We start from the raw sequence: 16,492 nt of genomic DNA on the forward strand, positions 1-16,492 counted from the left end.
TAGATGTTGTCTAGAGTGTTTACCTTGAGTCTCACCTTCCAATCTATATGAGAAGTGGTGCATGAATCTGACTTCTTAGTATGGCGGTGGAGAGTATAGGCCTTCCAGCCTATGGGCGGTGGAGCGTCTAGGCTCCTTTGCCAGTGGACGGTTCGCCTAGATCTTTTTGTGAGAGAGGGGGCGCGCCCAGGCTTTCTACTTGCCGGAGGTGCCCCTCGACCTTTTGCATATCGGGGGCGCATCCTGCCGTCTCTGATGAGCTACTATGTTGACTTTGTTACCCATACAGTAAAAGTCCGAATGCCTTGTCATAGCTTTGCCATGTGTCCTCTTGCCATAGGGGGGTCGATTTTAGGTATATCACTAGGAGTCGAACACTCAACCTCCTTGCTCTAGTACCATGTTCACTACATTTCATCTAAAAGCTCAAACTGTTAGGGAACGACAGTGTAAATGTATACATCAACAGGGTTGGTGGCAAGAGGATTGACTTCCCCCCCCCCCCCCCCACACACACACACAATCAACTTCCCAGCTGAAATACCTCACCTCCACTTTGCAACACTCTGGCTGATATATCCCTACCGCCACCACTGCATCTTCTGCTGATATACTACTGAAACAGTTGGATTCTGGTGCTCTCCTTGGCTGGAAGGTCTCAATCGGCCGAGAGAGCCTGCAATTTCGCTATGGCCATTGCCTGTTAAGATCTCCGTGCTTGGGTTTGGTACAATGAGTATACAATGTTGGTTTGGAGATGATTGACTACTCCTGGATTACTTTGGCCTAGAAATATAATATAGTCTATTTGATCTAGTCACTGATTTATCTCTTTAGATATACATTAATTTAGAGATGTGGGAGTCTGATTCAGTAAGTGTACACCCATATGATTGATTTCTTTCTAGCCATAGGATTTGATGCGGATTTAACTCATTTTCCAATCTAACACAAGAAAGTGCATAGGGTTTTTTCATTGGATTGGGATAAGTACCTAATACAATGACCATAATAAACTTTCGAAGTATTGAGTAGTTAATGCCACAATTTGGGGAATTTGCAAATAACTATCTATCAAACATAAATACCATGGTATCATAAATTGAAATTTTTTTTATAAGAAAACAATTTTCATTTCATGCATGTTTGCTAAGTCTTCTTTTTCTTGTTTCTTTTGTAGAAGAGGAAATTGATTACGTGAAGGTCCTGAACAGAGTCCTTCCCAAAGATATCCGAGTTATAGGCTGGTGTCCTGCTCCTATTGATCTCCATGCAAGGTTTATGATCCATTTTAACCATTTGTTGTTCTATTTATGGTATTGGAGAATTATGTGGTTGATCTATACTATATACAAGTCATTATTATTATTCTTTTCTTTTCCTGTCCTGCAAATCTAATGGTAGATCAAATAGAAGGCTTAGAGAAGGGAGTAACTAGGGATGGCATCATGGTGATAGGGTGGGTCAAACATGACCTCTGCCTGTTCCACCCTGCTCCTGATGGTTAGTACATGATATGATGTGTCTTGTCAGGATTGGGTATAGTATTTTCAATCCAGCTGCCTTATATAATTCGGTGAGCTCCGTGCATGCTTTATTGGTGAAACCAAACCTGCTTCACCCTGTTTTCACCTTTACTTGTAAATGGTGAGGTTCCTAAAATCATTGAGGGTCATGCTACACTACCTCAAGCCCTTGTCCTAGCCAGCCATTTTGCTGCACCACACCCATTGGTTCCATTGAAACTCCTGTCAGATGGCCACAGACTTTTCAATTCTATCATGAAATTACCCTTCATCTACAGGCATTGCTTTGAACTGCAATGAACGAATTATACTTGCAGAAAAAATACTTAAAAGAGGGAAACTCTTTAGAATAATGGTTCGAGGTCTCACGAGATCTCAGCAATTGTCTCTGTTTCGACAAGGGTTGAGTTGAGTAGGCTGAGGAATAAGAAGAATACATTTTCTCGGCCGAAATTTTGGTATCTCGCCGAAATGTGACAAAGTTGGTTATATAAATACCATGTTTCGACTTTTTTTGATCGAAATTTATTCTCAGTAAACTCGACTGGTTTCTTCAGTTTGTGAAGAAAACAGCTTCAAATCAATTATTTGCTCCAAATCTTACAAAAAAGATTAGAACACTTGGATTTGATGCTCAAGAACAACATTTGGATGAGATTTGCTGCCCAACAACCTTCCTTGGAGGAGATTTGAACTTGAAGACCCGACGGTCGTTCAATATTAGGATGAGCATATAGGGATAGGGGTGACTTGGTACTTGGTAGTTGTTGACTTGTATTGTTAAATGTTTACTCAAAATATATTTGATTCTATATAACAAACAATGTTAGATGTATGATTTATGAAATGGTTCATAATTTTATGTCTTTTCATTCCTATTGCTTATTTAAGTTCTACTTGAATTGTATGTGTTCTAATATGTATATATGTACATATATGGGAATGAGAACGCTACCTGTTTGCATGCAACGCGCGGCCCTTGAGCCCAGTATAAGGCTGCATGAAATGACCGCCACTCCCTCAGGAATTTCCACCTTTTCATGGGGCACAGTGGTCATTTCGCATGGCCTCATATATATATATGAAATGGGGTCTGCCTACATGGATCCTTGCCCTCCAATAGGCTCTATCCGAAGTCATACTTGGTACAAGACCTAGACTAAGCATGTCCTTCTCACCACTTCTTCTATGATGTTTTACAGAGAATTAAAGTGTGATGGATGAAATGGAGAGGTCATACTTGGTTTCCTAAGCATGTTAAAAAATCACAAAGGGTTTCACCATGTTTATAGGGCCTAAAATAGGCTGTCCTGCAAGTTTCATGACTTAATTAGGTCATATGGCCACCGAAACCAAGGGTCGAAATTTGACATAAAAAATGCACCAACTCGGCCGAGATCTTGCTGAGCTATCGAGAGAACTCGGTTTTTTGGCTGACTGAAACCAGCTGAGATACCGAGACCTCAAACCTTGTTTAGAATTATACTCCTACTTATTAGGAACCTTGAACACCTTGAGAACATTGAGGCTAGTTGATAAAACATCATATACACATGCTGACATGCACTAACATTACAAAACAATAACTAAGAATTTATCATAAACTTAAGAGGGGAAAAATTGACAATGCTTTATGCTTACGATTATTAGAGTTCGAGAACTCGCGAGATCTCGTCGAGTTTCTCGGTTTTTTGAAAAAATGAGACGAGACTTAAGGCGATTTTCAAAAGTGTGAGATCTCAGATCTCGGTTTGATATCTCGTTTTGAACCATTTTTATTAGCCATCTTATCCATATCTCGTCAAGATCTCGGATCTCGGGTCGATATTTCGGTTTGATCCATTTTTAATGCCCATCTACCCTTTAATGGCCCATCTACCATTTTAATGCCCATCTACCATTTTAAACTACGTGTAGAGTAGGGTATTTTAGTACGTCGTCGCCCTCGATGCCTATCAACCTATGGTCCGAAGTGAAACTCATATTTGGACTTTGTTTTTGCAAAATCTGATAGTGCCATTTTGTTTAAATGGCCTAAAATAGGCTGAATACCAAATTTTAGACCCAAACTAGGTCTAAAACCCACCGAGATGAGGCTTCGAGTTGGAAAAAAAAAATGCTCAAACTCAGCGAGATCTCGACTCGACTCGGTTTTTCCCAGAACCGAGTTAGTACCGAGATCCGAGTTTTAGAACCTTGACAATTTTACATCTCATAATCATACTCCTAATAGGACTTTTAGTTAAGACCCACGTTGGAAGTCAAGCATCCCCTAACAACCAGATCAGATAAAAATTAACTTAGACGAAACTAAATTGAATCCAAACATCAAGTGAAACATACAAAACTGAACCAGACCATATCTGAATGACTGGATCAAAAACCATAATTATAAAAGATACCCCTCATATCCAAAACAGGAGAATTAGTCTAAAACAGAATTATTGACTGAACTTTAAAGTTTCCCTTCCTGAATAACTTTATGAAGCCTGTATAGAACCTGAGCAATGTTGATGATTGCAGATTGTATACATTCTTTTTGAAGAAACACTTCAGGCATGAAGGCCATGAATATATATATATATTTTTATTTTATTTCTGTAGATATCATATGTCCATCAAATGCAAGCTACAATTGAATGACTTTTCCGCAAATTCAAATACCAAAATAGTAAGCATGAGTTACTATACTTCTATAAATTTGATTTTCCAGGTTTCAGATGTAGTGGCATAATACGTAGATTCTTTTAATAACTGCAGGTTCAGCTGTTTGAGCAGGGAGTACAAGTACCTTTTCTGGAGGGAAAATCTGGACATATCAGTATGAAAATATAAATTTTCTGTTTTGGAATAATGTCTACATGCAAGAGCCTTTAGTTTCTCTTTTGGTCTTCTTTTTCCCCTAGGCTTTTCTTTTTAATATTTTTTGGTCCTTGTTCACTTCTCATTTATTGGTAATGCATGACTCAAGAATATCTTGTTTGATTTCTACTTCAGGCAATGGAGATTGCTGGTAAAAAATTTATGGGGGAACATGACTTCAGGAACTTTTGCAAGATGGATGCAGTGAATGTCCACAACTACAGACGCAATATCTTATCATTTGAAGTTTCATCTTGCAATGAAAGGTTGAAACTGGCTCAGAATTAACCCGTCACATGTTATTTCTACGGGCTATCCATTGTGTATCATTGACGATAGAGGACATTATAGGCTTTAATTATTATGGTCGAATTTTTTAATTGTTCTTGTTTTCATTTTTTACCTACAATTGATAGGCATTGTCAGAGTACCGTTTGGATATTATCTCCATCTAACCAAACTTGCAAAACTTCTGTGGGAGTTTGCCAAAGTGTAGATTGGAGCATATGCTCTGGCCAAAGTGTAGATTGGAACATATGCTCTGACGAGTTAGACTTTCAGATCCATTGTTATTGTGTATCTTGGCCCAGAGGTTATCAATCTGTATTATAGGGGACTATGAAAGGACCCAAAAGGTGTTGGGAATAGTCCCACATCGGTTTAACCGGGACCTTGGAGTTGGGCCTATACATTTGGGAGGTATCTCCACTTGTGAGCTAAGCTTTTAAGTAGGAAGCTACAACATGGTATCAAAGCACCATCACTTGGTCCTCCCTAGCGGTAACTGCCATTGTCCATTCAAAAAGAGGGGCCACACATGAGGGGGAGTGTTAGCAATACTCCCACATCAGTTATGTTATTGAAATAGATTGTTTTATAATGATTTGAAACTGAACCTATACAATTAGTTAATTGAGTTAATTGCCATCTGATGATTGCCATGACTTCGTAAAATTCTTTTGAAGTTTTCCTTGCTAGATTCTATTGGTTCAGAATTGAACCTATACGAGTATTCCCTTGTGTTGAACTTTGATTAATATCTTTCATATTAGTCTATTATCGTAGTATTTAAATTGGTGGTTTATATAGTTGAGGCATTTCCCAGGAATGTAGGAAAAGATTTGAGTTATTGATAGCTTTTCATTGGTTTCCAATTTGTCATGCTAAAGTGTAACTTTAGTGGATGGAGGGGCCCACTGATAATTTGGGTAGTATTCTATCTCTTACTATGCCAATTGCCAAATGTGAAAATACTGCAGCAGTGTACCAAAGACCATTTTCATCACCTTATGAGCTCCCTTTCTAGTCCTTCGACATCATCCAATATGATCTAAACCTTTGAAGTGGTTGGGGGAACATAAGTTTTGACATTCTAATATTTGATGAGTTCGAATAGGATTTACAGGTGTTTGTGAAATGGGTTACATATTTATATCTTTGAAATTCACAAATTCTTGCACTAGTATTTAGATAATTGTGCTGCATCTATGACTGTCAATTTGACATAGTGATTTCTAGGGATTTACTCTTTGTACAGGCTGCCTCAAACTCCTTCCTCATAAGAAAGTTGCACTGTCAATAATACTTCCCCTGAGAAGGACATTATGATGTGGTCCAACTCACTTCTCAATTGAGGTGAATAGAAATGTCTGCAACTTGCATTCCAGATAAGTATCCTTATAACCTGCCGATACTAACCGATACGTATCGTATCTTTAAGGTACCGATTACGATACCTAAAAAAATTTGGTATTAGTACACGTAAGAAACCTCATCCTTCATAAAAAATCAATTGAATGCATTTGTCTCATCGAACTTTGTTCTACTTTTTATACATGATATATTTTACATATTACTTATTTGTAGTGTTTTATGGTTCAAAACTGTATTTTCCATATATCCTAAGCATTTCCATATGCTTCTTGACCATTTCCATACATATCTAGCGTATCTTGCATCTCTTTGATATGGTACGTCTCTTAAGATCACCCTTTTGATACGATACTTGATACCAATATTTAAACCTTGGATGGATGTAGTCATGTGTATAACATAAGAAATTTTAGAAATTTGGGCATTGTTCTGTTTTTGGTGTTGTGCAACACTGTTTACTGCTTAAAGATGGATCTTGTGAACTTTATTAACTATGTTTTTTTAGGTAGTCTCTTCTGTGTAGCAGGCAGTAGAAACTTGTAATTTTTTCCTTCTCTCAAATACTATATTTGGGAAATAATTTGAATTTATATGCACACATGCTTCTGTCCTTGCATTTGTTTCAGCAGTTAAATCTTTTTCCATATTATATTTCTAGGTCAGAAGATGATCAAATATGGGCCATGACAATCAAAGGTAGTTCCTTTCTATGGCACCAGGTCAGATGCATGGTTGCTGTGCTGTTTATGATTGGTCAAGGTCTTGAATCCCCTAGCGTATGTATTGAAATCCTTTTAACTGATTCTTCCCCCCCCCCCCCCCCCACTCTTTCTGATGATGAATATTATGTCTGTCTGTTAGTTGACTATTGCTGGTACTAAGTAATGCATTGCAAGACAATAGAATGTCTCCCCACTGTTTAAACACCCTGTTGTGTCGTTGATTTGTAAGAGCTGATTGAGTTATAAATAGTATACATCCAAAGATACCATCATGTGTACTGAATGGCCAGTGGCCTAGCTGTTGTTTGGTACATGTTCCTTTCTATGGCACCAGGTCAGATGCATGGTCTCTGTGCTGTTTATGTACATACTTGAAATCCTTGTAACAGATTCCCCCCCCCCCCCTTTTTCTGATGATGACTATTATGTCTTTTTGTTGACTGATGCTGGTACTAATTATTGGATTGCAAGAATGTATCTCACTGTTTTAACACCCTATCTTGTCTTTGATTTGTTGGAGCTGATTGAGTTGTAAATAGTAAAAATGAAATCTAAGCTGTGGTCTTGCTCTACTAGAGAGCCAGCAGGGCAAAGGGCGCTTTCGGCCATTCCTCATACTTGGAATTTGGAAATGAGTTCACTTCTTTCCTTCCCAACCCGGCAACATCTATGGTTGGCCTTTGAAGCATCAGCGTGATTGCATCATGCTCTTTAAGCTGCGTATTCTAGGAGCTCAAAATGACCTTACCTGGAAGATGCCATTATGTAGACTGAATGGCCAGTGCCCCTAGCTGTTGTTTGGTACACATGCCACTTGTGTGTTACCATTTGATGGGCTGCGCTGATTTGTTCACATGCACACAATACCCTTGATTGGAAAATCCTTGCCTACTTGGTAAATTCCTGATAATCCAAAAAGTGCAATAAGAGATAATTATGTCATTCTGGTAATTTGACGAGTTTTTTTAGTCTAATTTTGGGGTGCATGCCACTTCTTATGCAGACTAGATGGCCACCAATTTCCCAGTGTTGGCTTGGTACTTATGCTGCTTGTGAGATCCTATTTGATGGGCTAACTAGGTTGATCACATACACCTAAGAGATAGGAAATTCTTTGTGAATTCCTGATAATCCAGAAGTGTGCAGTCTGGGCCACATGAATCATCATTGTCTTGATCAGCCATCCATACAATGAATTCAGTGGGCTTATGTTTTTTCCCCAATTTTTGTAGTGAAACAATCGAAACCATTCAAATGTATACTGTTTTGTTGGTTGATGTTCATCCCTCCCCACCTTTTTGTTTCTTCATCTCCTAAAATGGAACATTCAAATGTTGAAATCCACAAAAAAATGTTCCAACATACAGGGTTGCAAAAAATGGGTGTGACTCAATATCCAGCAAACCTTGCTTGTAGTGAAAAGCAGTGCGAATTAACAGACCAATTGTGTTCTTTAAGTTTGTAACATTAGGTTAAAGGGTTTTGAATTTTAAGTGGATGGCAAGAATTGTTATTTCCCTTTTCTTATTTTTTGAAACGTGACATTCTCTCTATATCTAAATTTTGATTTCTTAAATAGGTATGCTTTAGGAATATATTTTGAGTACAAAAAATTTCTCATTTTGTTTGACTGAGTACAGTGAACCGTTAAGTGGCTGAAATTTGTAGGAAGGATGCAACATAGTGATGTAGTTGAGGCAAGCGAGAATCCTAACTGGAAGTAAATGGGCAAAATAGTTTTGCTGGAAACACCGATAAACTAAGGAACCAGACTTGTAAAATTGAAGAAAAGTTTGACAATTTTGATGTAAAACTGAGAGGAAATTATATGAATTCAAATTCTGGAACTGATAACAAGATAAAATCATAAAATAGAATTTAATGACTTAATAATAGGTGAAAGCAATGGACTGATATGGTGGACAAAATAGGGAGTAACTGATGAAGTCAATAAGAAGCAGAAGATAGGCTAAGAAAAAATTTGATAACTTGAAAAATGGTGATTTGATTAACTGAAGCAGAAGATGGGCTAAAGAAAATTTTGATAACTTGAAAAATGGTGATTTGATTAGCTGAAGCAGAAGATAGGCTAAAGAACATTTCGATAACTTGAAAAATGACGATTTGATTAGCCTGAAACTTTAGTCTCCTATATTTCCAATCAGATCAACCAGATTATATTAAAATCTGGAAAACTTTCTAGAAATGTAAAGATGCAACTCTAGTAGCTTAAAATCTAAGCTAAAGCAGGGAAGAACTATGGAAGGACATATGATAAGAAGGTGGAAGAAATTAAGAAGAAACAGGGGTGCCACTAATAACGGATAGTAGTAGTTGAAGAAAAAGGAGTAGGAGGAAAGGTAGTGCAATCTGATTAACCCAAGGATAGGTTCAGACGCAGCTCACAGGATAGGAATGCAGTGACAAGTTAGAAAACCAGATCGTAGTGAATCTTAATCACTCAAAATCTGAGACTGATCTGAAACAAAATCTGGTTGAGTGTACTGTGTTCCCCATAAACAGTATATCAAAATCCCAAAATTTGAAGATGATACAATGGCTGGATGTTGGACTGTTGATCAGTTCCAGAATTAGAAACTCTAGATTCTATTTTTCAGGAACTCTGATATCTCTAATCCAACAGCTTTTCCCCATAAGATTCTTGATGTTCTGATAGAATTGGAGACAAAACAGATCAGTTCACGTTTGGGGGAAGATAGTCAGATCTAGAATTTTATTGTTTTAAAACTGAGAAAAGAAAAACTGTACGGAATTAAATATAACAAAGAAAAGAAGATGAAGGATAGATGGTTGAGTGTCTAACTCAAACCTCACCAGCTGTCTCTCACAGTCCAGCTGCATTCCACACAAGCCATCAGTTATCAAACCAGAATTTTTTAACTGCATAAATCATGGGTAGGATGTAGCAGCCTCTCTTTTATGGATAATTCTCAAAATAGTAAGTAGGAAACTCCCATGCGTGGATGGAGATCCCCTTTACATCTGAAATCCTCAAAATAGAAACTACTATGTGAATACATCACCCACTAATATTTATTACATAAAAGACAAGTATAAAATAACAACTAAATAAATTTAGAAGATAGATGCTAGCTGTCCCCCATGCAAGAACTTATTCGATGACAACTTAATGGCCTGGAAATTAAGTCCATGACTGGGCTAACCCAACCCAAGGGCTGGCTTGATACTAGGCTGACTGGGCTTGAATAATATTGCTGGCCTTTCTTCTCTTCCCTCCTTCGATCTACATCAGAAGGAAGGAGAACCAAAAGAATAGAAAACCAATTAAAATCTCAGCGAGACCACCCTGGCCAATATTCAGCTAAACAGCCACACAAATCTCCACTGAATCATGTATGGATTAAGTATAATAAAGACAATATTGACTTTCTTTAGGACTCCTAAACCTACTAAACAATTTCCCCTTTAAGCCACCCAGCCAAAAAGTTGAGAGAAAACTGAATAAAATACAAAAATTGCCTCCTAATAACTCTAAAACTCAATTGCTTGTTGACCTCATACTTACTTGTAGCCTTCACAACTGAACTCTACTAATACTATGAAACATAAAAGACTCTTAACTAAACTACTATTCACGTATAGAAGCAAAGGCCCCTCTATACAGGCTTTTAATTAAGGCCAGGTACAACACATAAACCAAAATTAATCCTTCCAAAGCCTATATGTCCCATTAATGGCTTGAAACAAGGCTTAACTAGACCCAATTGAACCAGTCTGCTTGCATCACATACTTATACAAATGGTGCCTATGAATTAATCCACTTGGTGCTTTCATTTTCTGGCAATCAATATTTTTTATTTCTTTGGGATGGTTAGAATAAAAGCATTGAACTATTCAGATGAATGGATTATCACTTAATTCCTAATGGATCAAATATAGCTAGTTAAGATCCATCCAATGATTAGTGCCACCTCTCCTTTTTTGCATCCATCTAGTTGATGATTTTCTCTGATGAACCTAATTTATGATCTATGCTAAGAGATCTTTGATTCCTTTTTGAGGAAATGGCTTCTTTATCCTGCTTTTTCGAGTCTAGTGCAGTAGTAGCATTGACATAAATGTCATTCAAATATTTATGTTGTGTAGGTAATTGATATTTTGCTTGACACAAGCAAGACCCCAAGGAAACCTCAGTACACCATGGCTCCTGAGCTTCCATTGATTCTTTATTCCTGTGAATTTCGTGACTTGAGCTTTGTTTGTTCTCCAGGTAATTTGCATTCTACTTTTCAATGCGTCTTCAAGCACTTATCTTTCATAATTCCCTAGAACTCTTGTAAGAAACAGCACTTTGTTAATACTTCTTTATTTATCTCAATTTAGATTTGGGATACATGTAGTCTGCGACCAATAATAGCTAAAGTTGCCCATGGAAGATTTACTTCAGATGGCAATTTCTTTTTTCTAGTGAAACAAGGCAATTCTGGTACTTCAATGCATGCTTTGAAGTACAGGAAATGGTGGAGACTCTTATTCCAAATTGTGGCTACTACACTACTTTGCCCCCACTTTAAATAAAACATCATCTATTAATTAGCCAGCTGTTTTTTACTCTGTCCATCCCATAAAGATGGTCCTACCCATTTTTTGGATGTCCCAAAATGTTTGTCCATGTTGGAATATGTAATCCAGAATACCGTGGGGGTATTCTGGTCCTTTTGGGCTTACTTAGTTGTTAAGTTATTAGGATTAGATTACTGCTCTTATTGAGTCAGCTAGTTAGGGGTAATTATGTCTATTTCAGTCCCTTTATAACTTTCCTCTCTCTTATAAATAGAGGGGCTTACGAATACAACCCATTCTATTCTCTAATTCTCTCTTTCTAACCCACGGTTCTGCTAACATTGTATCAGAGCCTCCTAATCTGATCTAGGGTTACAGAACACCCCCCCCCTCATCATCGTTTCTCTTCTCCCTCCCTTTTTTTCTCTCTCTGAGCTTTTCCTCCTCCTTTTTTGGTTCTCATCCTTGTAAGAGGGTAGCACTAATGAGGTGATCCATTGATCTAGTTGCCCCTCCAACCTACCTCTTTTTTCATACTTGTGATTATGTAAACGTTGTTTTGCTGATTTGATGATCAAAGATTTATATGGTCTTCTATCTGGTTACTGCTTCAATTTTTGGGTATCGGTTTGCTGGTACTGCTGAAGATCATATTTGAACTAGGTTCTCGTTTCGATCAGCGGCTACACGAACAGTGTTGAATTGAACAAAGATATTGAACAAGGAGGATTGATTTGCTGATTTTCTAGTTTACGTTCTACTGGGCGTGCTTGCTGATAATCGAAGTGATGTTGGATCTGCAGTTAAGGCTTTCTTTCCCTGATTTCCTCTGTGGGTTCTGGTTTCTGAAAGGAAGAAGACTTCAAGTTAGTTGTGGTTTCTTCTTGTTTCTCGTTTACAAGAAAAGATTTGTTGTTGTTGCCCTGCTGCTTGAAGAACTTAGGATATGTGGTTTGATCAAAGAAATTTCGCTGATCGATTTACAATCAATCATGCTTTCCTATCTGAAGTTTCATCTTTTTCTGCTTGATGAGGTTGAAGACGAGATTTCCGCCTTTGGTTCTCTTCTTCCTTTTTTTTAGAATTTGGTTTCCGGCTGGTTCACACTGGAGGTTTGAGTTGCCTAGGTTTTTCTTCCCCAACTCTTCCCTACTTTACTGTACCGTCGGTTCGAAGACAAAGGTTTCTCAGTTCGACAAGGTCCTCTCCTCTTGAGAAGCAAGTGAACTGAGAAGAAGGTGTTCTTTGATCTCTGATTTCCTGGTTGATCCTTACTGTGGGAAAATTTATTTGGATCGATTCTTTGCTAGTATTTTGTTGCTGCTGGTTCGATTGAAGCTGTTCCCCTTCCAAAGTGTAATCCAAAGGTTTCTAGATTACCGCCTCCTTCTCTCCCTAGTTCTCGGTTGCAGTAGCCGTGTTTTTTTTATGGAGTTCATGGAACTGACCCATGTTTCCGCCTGTGGTTTCTGTCGATACTCCCTGCCCTGGTTTGAGATTTGTTATGTTGGAATCGCTTTCTTGTTGAGGAGTTTTCCCAATTCTCTTTCGCTGCTGCTCTTCCACTGCCATAACCATAGTCTGTCGAAGGGTTGAAGACGTTATTGAGAAGAAGACTATTCTGTTGATTGCGTGGAAACTACCTCCCCCTGTCCTCCATAATTCTCGTCCTTCCCTAGTTACCGCTGGTTCCTCTTCTTCCCTGGTTTCTTTGTCGTAAGGTTGAAGACAGCCTTCGTAAGTTGGTTTCTTAAAACCTTATTTTATGAGTTCCAATAATACCCTGCTCTTTATCTCTTATTCTCTTTTATCCATTTTTTACATTCCTTTCCCAGTTTACCCTTTTGCCTAGTTGGGTTTATAATTAGATTTCAATTTAATTGCAATTTTGCCATTCCCCTATTGATTACCTAATTGACCCTTGAAAATTCTGGTTTATTACCAGTTTGCCTTTTTGCTTGGATTGTATTTAAAAAATGGATTTCAACCAAATTACAGCCATGCCATCCTTTTTCCAACTCTCTTCCCTTTCAATAATTCTAATTCTCTTCAGATCCCATACCATTGGTATTTACGCATAACACCTTTGGAAATTTCTGGTAAAGTATAATTTGCCATTCCTTCCTTTTTTAATTACCCATAGCACCTTTGGAAAATTCTGGAAAATTAAAATTTTGCCATTAAATCTTACATCATCTCCATTATTTGTCCATGTTTACTACTACACGTGAGGGAGAGATTGTGTACAATTACATTGCAGAACTTGTAGAAACTTGTAGACATTGCAGACATTGCAGAAACTTGTAGAACCTTGCAACCATTGCAGAACATTTGTGTAAAACATTGAAGATCAGTTTTTTCCACCATTGCCATTGGGTATCTTTAGTTATTGGGTTGAATTTGCCGTGAGGGGGAGATTGAAGTATTGAAGATTTTTTGGGATCTTATTTGGATGACTATTTGAGGATTTACAGTTGGATTGATTCAGTAGTTTCTGCTGCTTGCTGCCCTAATCTTTCACTTCAAGATTTTATGTCACTATGACAATTTGAGATTCATCACTGGACCGCTATTGAAGATTGGTGAAAGCTTTACTGATCAAGTCTGCCCAGTTTTTTGAAGATCAATTATTTCAAGTTCTTGAAGGTTTATTTGGGAGCTTCATTCTTCTGTCAAGCTGGAATCTGCTGCAACTTTATTTCTTCCCATTTTGTTCAAGTTGGGCATTAGCGCCTTATATGCGCCAACTTGAGGGGGAGTGTTAGAATATTGAAGTTTTTTTCTTATTAGTTCAAGCTGGATCTTCTTTCTTTACTTGTTTGTCTAATCCAGCTTGAGGGGGAATGTTGAAATATGTAATCCAGAATGCCGTGGGGGTATTCTGGTCCTTTTGGGCTTATTTAGTTGTTAAGTTATTAGGATTAGACTGCTGCTCTTATTGAGTCAGCTAGTTAGGGGTAATTATGTCTATTTCAGTCCCTTTGTAACTTTCCCCTCTATTATAAATAGAGGGGCTTACCTATCAATGAATACAACACATTCTATTCTCTAATTCTCTCTTTCTAACCCACAGTTCTGCTAATAGTCCACCTTACAAGTCGGATAATAATTTTTTTTAATCAATGTTAATATTTTACCCCTTACTTCAACAGCTTTGCCTGTGCCACCTTAAACTTTGTGCAATCTCAAAACGGACGGTGATTACGAGACAGTATTTTGCTTTGATATTCCATCTTTTGACTTGTGTTTCACTTGAGCTCTGTTTGATATTTATGCCCCTTGATGGTCCATGAAGGTTGTCAACTATTATCATTTCTTCAGTGTTTTGAATATGAAGATGTTTTTTCTCCCATTCCTGTAGCTATGAGTTAATACTTATTTAATAGCTCTTCAGTGGTTGCTAGCATTGAACCAGGGTAGCTACTTCTTATTGCTCTGTATGGTTGCTGTTATAATGTAGTTACATGTGGGTTCCTTACTGCCACCTTTTGTAGCATTTCTTCCCTCTTCCTCCGGTTCTCGCAAGTTTGGCAAATGAATCTTATAATAAAATTTCAGTCTATGTCAAAAAGGATCTTTTCAGAAAATTTCAGTCTACAAATGTAATGTGATTTTTAAACTAATTTTTTCCCTCTTAATGGAAACAAGCTGATAAGTGTATGGTCTGGGAATTGTGTAACATTTGCTATGGAGCTCAATGTCATACTTGGTCCATAGAGTACTGTAACACAGTTCATCACTTACCGAGTTGTATGGAATCATGCAGTCTTTAAGAAAGAGCATTTCCTCAATGAAATTTGGATGTTGGATCTGTCTTAGTTCAAGGCCTTACTGAAATTTTGTGGCTCTGGGTGATGTCTTTATATTTGACAGATACTTTTACATGTAATGAATAATTCTCTTATGGCTAGTGTGTTTCATGTACAGATGCACAGAAGGCTGTGTATGAGCACTTGAAGCATGAATGTCAAAGTTATAGGCTCAAGGCTTCTATCTTTCGTACGGCACTGCTAAGTTGCTCTTCTGCAATGACCGGTACATGAAACAATTTCAAATCTGACCATTTTTTTCTTGGTTTAAATGTATAATTCTTGAATATTACCATTCAGTTATCAAATTTCAGATGGGAATCCCTTGGGCTATTCTAAGAAGAAGGCAGTCCATGTTCCTCTCATGTCACGACCAACTGAGCGTAAGTCACAGCATCCCATAACATGCAAAACCTTTGTTCAGTTAGGGATCCTTGGAATAGATTTCATTATTGATGGAAACTTGAGTTGAATCTTCATATTGAAATAATATGAACTCTCAGTTCTTACTGAAATAACAATAAATGCTATTGGATACATAAACACAAACTCAATTCTGTCTACAATCATTTCTGGGGGCAATTCTTCGATGTGTTTGTCTATTTCACGAAATCAGATTAGTATGGTGTCATTGATCATCCATAAAAGTTTACTGGGGAAAAAGAGACATTTTATAAGTAGTTAATTAGGACATCTGAAAGGATTAATGGTTACTAGTTGGGCAGAAGATGTGGATTTGATTAACTCAGTGTGACATCCCATCATAGTGGTTGCCATTTGAACTTTTAACCACTAGTTTAAACTGAGTTGGTATTTTGCAGTCTATGTTGTCCAGAGCACTAGCTCCTCTGATGCAGACTGCTGAGTATTTCAGCAGTACTGGTTGTGGTATAGATTTTCTCATCAATTTTCATGTACACCAATGAGAAACTTTTTTTTTCCCCCTAACTTCTTGATCTGGTTACAGCATCTTATGAAGAGCGGCGTGCCAAGCTGAAATCAAGAAAGTAATTGTATGAGTGAGTTCTTTCTCCTGGAAGTGGTCTATCTAAATTTAATTTTTATATATGATCCTCAATTTTGACTGTTGCTTCACTGTGCAGTCTGTATTTTGGTTTGTTTTCTGTTTATGTACACCATTAGAAAATGTTCAATTCGCAAATTTCATTCTACTGTACTAAATTACTAACGTTATTCTCCCATCACCTCTCCTCCCAAAAGAAAGGAAAAGTTATATGGTTCTCATCAATAGAAAAGAATACATGTTGTCCAGATAATCTGGCTGATTTCAAAGATAGAAGCAGAAAACTAAACCAAAAAATAAAAAGAACTTCATAACACTTTTTCTTGGCATTGTTAATGATCAATGCACCT

General features: G+C 37.5%; 1 protein-coding gene across 3 annotated transcripts in view; it reads left to right on the top strand.

Annotated features, from left to right (window-relative positions):
* The window catches only part of LOC122648902 (tRNA pseudouridine(38/39) synthase), a 32,409-nt gene extending 16,134 nt beyond the window's left edge, over window positions 1-16,275 (top strand). The window contains exons 8-15 of one of the 3 annotated variants that reach the window (XM_043842204.1): window positions 1,181-1,277; window positions 4,287-4,347; window positions 4,524-4,654; window positions 6,700-6,817; window positions 10,893-11,016; window positions 15,237-15,344; window positions 15,419-15,501; window positions 16,086-16,275. In XM_043842204.1, coding sequence (XP_043698139.1) covers window positions 1,181-1,277; window positions 4,287-4,347; window positions 4,524-4,654; window positions 6,700-6,817; window positions 10,893-11,016; window positions 15,237-15,344; window positions 15,419-15,501; window positions 16,086-16,115 — 752 coding nt within the window. In that variant the 3' untranslated portion in view covers window positions 16,116-16,275. The remainder of the gene's footprint in view (window positions 1-1,180; window positions 1,278-4,286; window positions 4,348-4,523; window positions 4,655-6,699; window positions 6,818-10,892; window positions 11,017-15,236; window positions 15,345-15,418; window positions 15,502-16,085) is intronic. The other 2 variants (XM_043842202.1, XM_043842205.1) reach the window with 2 other exon arrangements.
* Window positions 16,276-16,492: the final 217 nt, after the last annotated feature.

The sequence above is a fragment of the Telopea speciosissima genome, chromosome 1 (assembly GCF_018873765.1).
Source record: "Telopea speciosissima isolate NSW1024214 ecotype Mountain lineage chromosome 1, Tspe_v1, whole genome shotgun sequence".
Lineage (NCBI taxonomy): Eukaryota > Viridiplantae > Streptophyta > Magnoliopsida > Proteales > Proteaceae > Telopea > Telopea speciosissima.